General features: G+C 32.1%; 1 protein-coding gene across 2 annotated transcripts; it reads left to right on the top strand.

Annotated features, from left to right (window-relative positions):
• Positions 1-4,235, top strand: LOC142637980 (uncharacterized). Of its 2 annotated transcripts, none has more exons than XM_075811968.1 (3): positions 1-237; positions 3,112-3,323; positions 3,720-4,235. In XM_075811968.1, exons 1-3 carry the CDS (start codon positions 27-29, stop codon positions 4,074-4,076), a joined length of 780 nt encoding a protein of 259 aa, XP_075668083.1. In that variant the 5' UTR covers positions 1-26; the 3' UTR covers positions 4,077-4,235. The 2 variants fall into 2 exon arrangements, with proteins under 2 accessions (XP_075668083.1, XP_075668081.1); XM_075811966.1 differs by having other exon boundaries at positions 3,693-4,235.
• Positions 4,236-6,000: the final 1,765 nt, after the last annotated feature.

Genomic DNA, 6,000 nt, shown 5'->3' with positions numbered 1-6,000 from the left:
AAAGAAAAAAGAGAGAGTAAAAAGGAATGGCTAAGAACACTGGCGGAGCCACCAGCACCAGCAGGCTGCTAAGGGCAGAGGATGGAAGAGGAGATAGTGAGAGAGGTGGTGCAAGTGGAAGACCAAGAGAGCCTTGGAAGGGAGAGTTTGTGAAGAGCATTGTGTATGCTGGTCTTGATGCCATTGTCACTTGCTTCTCTCTCATTTCATCCATTTCCGCTAGCCGTTATTCCTCAGGTGATGAGCTCTCTCCCACTTTTACTTTTTCATTTTTTGTTTGGTGTATTTGTTACTTGTTTGCCAAAATGAAGTTCATAAAAAACCTTGATGATTTGAATTACAATGCAACTTTTTATTGACTTCCATTTGAATTCACACTATTATAAAAAATATATTGTAATAAGTCTAATTTTTAAATATTGATACTTTGATCACCTATTTTCTCAATTAACTTCATCCGTGTAGTTGTATTAATCAATGAATTATATGGTTGAATTTAAATTTTCATTAAAAAAAATCATAGAGTTTGTGGTATCAGTCAATGCAAGATCATTTGCGTTGGTTGAATTTAATGGGAGAACTTAAGGAATAACGATTAATTATATCTACTCGAGTTTTGTCCTTGGAATAAAGTCTCATTGAAATTGTATTGGGCTCGAATATCCTATCTCTAAGGTTTCATTTTGATTAGTTTAATTTCATTCTTAAATATTGTTCTAACATTTTAAAAGTCTAGATAAATTGTATTGGAGCATTGGAATTAGGATTTATGACTTTTTAAAGGTGTCGTTTGGATGAGGGAGTGGGTAGAATTTAGCTTACACCAAGGGATTTGAACTCAGCTTCTCCATAAGGGCAGATCAAGCGGTCCCCTACGCTCTCCACTCTAGGTCTAGGGGAGTGTCACTTGTGGCACAATTGAGGTGGATCTTTTTATTTATTTATTTATTATTAATTTTTTTAATTTTTTTGATGTAAGGTAAACAAATTTATTGCGGAAAGATACAAAAGGGAAGGCCACTTGTCAAGGTGGTTTATTATTTTAAATTTTTTTTTATATAAGATTATATTTTTAGAAAAAGCTAATGCATGACTTAAATGGATCATTTTTAGAAATTTTGTAAAAGAAAAGAAAAAAAAAGTAATTATCTTTTTTTAGCGACTTTTTATATATTCCATTAAAGTGATAATAAATTATATTTTTTCTTAAAGTGGTTGATTAACTCATTAACTGGTTCCTAAAAAAAAAAAAACTCATTAACTGAATGCAAATTTTTATTACAAAACCCAAAGAGGAAAATATACAAAAGGGACACTTGTCGCACAAGTCAGTGCATCTTTTGTTATTAATTTATTATACAACAATTTAACCCTTATATGTCACATAAAATCTTATTAGCCTAATTTATTTGAGCTCATCCCTTATTTTTCTGTGAGTTGAATTTAAAATAATTAAAGGACTTTGCCAAGAGCCTTACCTTCTGGAAAGGTATTCAGGATATAGATCTCCCCTCCCTCAACTATTGGATGGATTATCAAAAGAAAAAAAAAAAAAGAAGACTTTTAAATATCATAAATACAAGACTATCTATTAAAGAAGAGTGACATTTAATTAGTGGGATCCATTATCCTTGTGGAACATGATTCTTGTTTTACTCTTAAAACTTAAAAGTCAATCTAAACCTAATTCCACGATCTTTTCTTTATGTTTGATTAAGAATTACCATATAGGAATGTCACTATAAATTAATTGTGGTGGGCCTTAATTCAAATCCAATTACCTTTTGGGCAACGGAACAAGAGACTAGAGAGTAATCTATCACTATCACTCTACTAGGGGAGTAATGAATAATTATTCATATCATAAATGACCCAATTAATACCAATAATGCTTAGTACAACTAATTGAAATTGAAATTATAGTTTGCTTGCTATAAGCCTATAACTAGATAGTTCAAATCCTCCTTCCCTCCCTTATATCAAAAGGGGCAAATAAATTTATTAGTGTCACCTCTACACTTCATGGTACATGGAGGCTGGGATCTCACTCCACCATTAAGATGAATAAAAAAGAAAGAATAAAAAGACACCACGCTTCATTTTTCTAATTGTACCTACTTTTTTGAGATGGTAATTCTTATTTATCTTGAGATCCTTTTTTTCCCCTCACAATAGGGAGGGAGAATTTGAACCTAGGTTTTGGGAGAGTTGGGCAATTAATGTTACTAACTTGCAACACTTTTGGCTACCATCAAAGGTCTAATTCAACCAATGGGAGGTATTTTGCACTCTATCAAGTATCAACGTTTGATTCAGTAAAATGTTAAACCTTTATAAGGGTGGTTATCTAAAGTTTATAAAGAGGAGTTGGACTGCCAAGTGCCTTAAATTACTAATAAGGGAAAAAAAAGCCTTTATAATATGAGTAAGTTTAGTGACATAAACTTTTCCATAACTTTGCCACAACTTTGCTATGTGGCTACTTGTGAATGGTGAAATCATAAATCTACAATTTTATTTCCACCATTCATGAGTCATCACATAGAAAGTTGTGGTAAAGTTATAGAAAAATTTGTGGCAGTAAACTTACTCTTATAATTGCTGCATATTATTACCCTTTTTTTTCTTCCTAGTGTTGTAAACAATAACTTGATGGTGGCACAGCTTGTATGAACATTTTGTACACCCACAGAATTTGGTGGGCTTTTAGCCATGAAGTGAATGGGTCAGCTGGTATAGGCCCAATTTGTCTTTAAACTTTTGTGCGGATGATATAGAAGTAGTATTGTACAATGGTGTAATTTAGTTATCAAAATATCATGGAACACAATGCACATATTCCTAAGTGATGAGTGGGAAATAAAAAACATAGATGAACTAGGCAAAGTCGGCCTCGTTCTCCAGTGGTGTCCTTCATAGACGTGGACGGGGAACTTGGTTCAATTTCCTCTTAAACCAACAGGTTCACTTGTCGTTCTTCATTTATCATGTCAGGTGTATATTAGAGTTTGATCTATTTAAAAGCATTTTTCCCTAATTTTTAGAGGGCAATGCATAGAGTATTCATTCTTCATAATGCATAGACTTGACTTACAATTACTGTGTTTGTAGTGGATGTGTTGGTGCTAGGATTTTCGAACCTGGTTGCTGATGGGATATCAATGGGGTTTGGGGATTTTGTATCCAGCAGCACGGAGAAGGATGTGGCTGCAAAGGAAAGGGCAGTGACTGCATGGGATGTCACAAATCATGGCGGCAATGAGCAAGAGGAATTACTAAGACAGTATCAAGCTCTTGGGATGGATATTAATGATGCCACCACGGTATGGCCTTTGCTACATTCCACTGGATCAAAATAATTAAATATTAATTGCGTTAATGGTGACTAAGAATGTTAAATGAAATTTTTTTCAAAGTTCAAGCAGGTTGTATATAAATATTTAAAATTTTATTTTTAATTTAAAACCTTCCCTAGTTAAAACTTTTTAAATTTAAGAATTTAATTTAAAATCATCCCAAACAAGAGAAGAATTATATAATTTACCGAACTTTTTAATAAAGTGTGGTCACTTGAGATAATAAGATAAGGAATTTTGTTGCGACAAATTATATCTTGATGCCCATCATACAATATGGAGAGAATTTAGTTGACCTTGTTATATTATAAACTTAATGAAATTTCTTGGCGCAAGGTGGTGAACATATTTGCAAAATACAAGGATATCTTTGTGGATGAGAAGATGATGGCTCATAAAGGAATACTACCGCCAGATGAAGCGGACAAGCCATGGAAGAATGGCCTGGTGACGTTTGTTGCTTTCCTTGTGTTTGGGAGTGCCCCTCTCCTCTCTTTCATCATCCTTATTCCATTCACAAATAATGACTCCATCAAGTTTGTTGGTGCATGTATCCTTTCTGCATTAGCGCTTGTGCTTCTGGGGATGGCAAAGGCCAAGATTGCAGGCCAGAATTATGCATTCTCTATGGCGATTACTCTCTTCACCGGCGCAATTGCTGCAGCAGCAGCTTACACCCTGGGGTCGGTACTCAAGAATGTGGCTGGAGTACAAGATTGAGTAACTAATTCAACCAGACTAAAGGTTGGTGTCTTGGTGATGCCTATTTTTGTATGTGACCATGTTCAGTATATTTACACCAAAACTATAGTATGTGATCATGTCACTAACCTGAGGGCGGACATTCATTTTGGTTCTCTACTCAAAACATCCACGAATTATTGGATTCGAATTATTGGATTCGAAAATGTTGGCTTGATACAAAAACAGAATAAATTAATATGGGAAGTAGATGGCATGGGAGAAGAGGTAGTGGTTATTCCTTCTCTTTATTTGGATGTTTTATAAATTTTATAAAAACCCTTTTATTTGGATGTTTTCCAAATTAAGAAAGAAGGGAAATGGTTATATCATGTTTATAATTGGACCTTCACAATCTATTGCAGATTGTACTTAGTAATTTAATCAACCAAAGTAAGAGCTACAAAAATTCACAATCTATAACTATTATACATAATACATTGGACTTAGTAATTTAAACAACCGAGCTAAGAACTACAAAAATTCCTTGAGGTGCGAAGCAACCCTACTTTAGTCCTAAATTAAAAACCCTTTTGATATTTCCCACTTATGTTCATGGATTATAAATAAGTTTGACCTAAATAGTATTTACATATTGACTAAGACTATATGATGGTTGAGTTTGATACGAAAGTAGATCATTTAAAAAAATTAGTAATAATAACTAATAAGAAGAAGATGGAAAAGGGAAAAGGGAAATGCATTAATTTAATTTTTACCAATTTTAATTTTATGTCCAAACTCAATTTTGGAGTTAATAAAAAAAATATAAAATAAGAAAAGAAAAGAAGAGTGAGACAAAAAAAAATGGTACAATCTAATTATATATTCAGTTTTCATTTTAAGAAACATTTTATGAGCAATTTAAAAAGTTGTGAAAAAAGTTAATCACATTTTCACTTTCTTATAAAAAAAATTTCTAAAATGGTTTACTAAAGACATAGGATAGTAAAATCCTATATAATTATATGTACTCTCCCTTTTGTCTCTATTCCTATTCAACTTCAGTATTGCCTTTGCTATTTGTTAGCTCAGATTAGTTTACTGTTCACCTCACTAACCACACAATCAGATTGTACCATTTTATGTCTCACTCTTCTTTTCTCTTTTTTTATTTTTTATCATCTCCAAAATTGACTTTGGACATTGAGTTTAAGTTGGTAAAAATTAAATTATGCATTTATCATCTATGTTTTCCTTTTTCTATCTTTTTGTTCTTATTAGTTATTATCACGGATTTTTTAAAAAAAATATCAATGTTGTTAATTTCAATGTTTTTACCTTGTTTCTAACATGAAATTAATTTGGTTAATAATTTCATATCCATCAAATAAGTAATTAAATATTAAAATCGCCCTTACTTAGAGCATTTACATCTATCTACTCAAATATTTAGCTAAACTAATCCAAAAACTCTACTTTTGCTAGTTTAGCTATCTATTATCTTCATACACATACATTAGCATCAATATTTTATCAACATTGAATTTTAATGTGGCGATGATAGAGGCTCACTGCATGTAGAGATGAGATTATCCTCTTTAAAAACTTTAGCTAATTTAGTAAGGCTGATGCACGATTATTTTATTTAAGTTTAGATAAATTTTTGCTGAAATATTAAATTGGTGAAACTAATATAAATACTCTTATTTAGTAGAGATAAGTAGACATACCAAGTATGCATGAGTGCCTCACACCTTTTCATCACCATAATTTGGGCCCGAATTGAACCCATCTTTGGTGAAATGTAGTCTAATTTTTTTTTTATGTTATTCTAAAACAAAAGGATTTTTATTTCTTATTTTTCCTTTAAAAAAATATAAAATAAGTGGCTACTCCAATGGGTGCCCATTTGGTGGTGTCCACGAGTAATAATTATTTCAACAATTAAACTAGTCACCAC

The sequence above is a fragment of the Castanea sativa genome, chromosome 6 (genome assembly GCF_040712315.1).
Source record: "Castanea sativa cultivar Marrone di Chiusa Pesio chromosome 6, ASM4071231v1".
Lineage (NCBI taxonomy): Eukaryota > Viridiplantae > Streptophyta > Magnoliopsida > Fagales > Fagaceae > Castanea > Castanea sativa.
Note: the sequence above shows the minus strand (reverse complement) of the source record. Positions and strands in the feature narration are given on the sequence as shown.

What these genes read in the sequence shown, in the direction of transcription:
- LOC142637980 (XM_075811966.1), top strand. Translation starts at nt 27, where the DNA reads ATGGCTAAGAACACTGGCGGAGCCACCAGCACCAGCAGGCTGCTAAGG. An exon ending in CGCTAGCCGTTATTCCTCAG is followed by an intron (nt 238 to 3,111) that starts GTGATGAGCTCT and finishes CTGTGTTTGTAG; the next exon opens with TGGATGTGTTGGTGCTAGGA. An exon ending in ATATTAATGATGCCACCACG is followed by an intron (nt 3,324 to 3,692) that starts GTATGGCCTTTG and finishes TCTTGGCGCAAG; the next exon opens with GTGGTGAACATATTTGCAAA.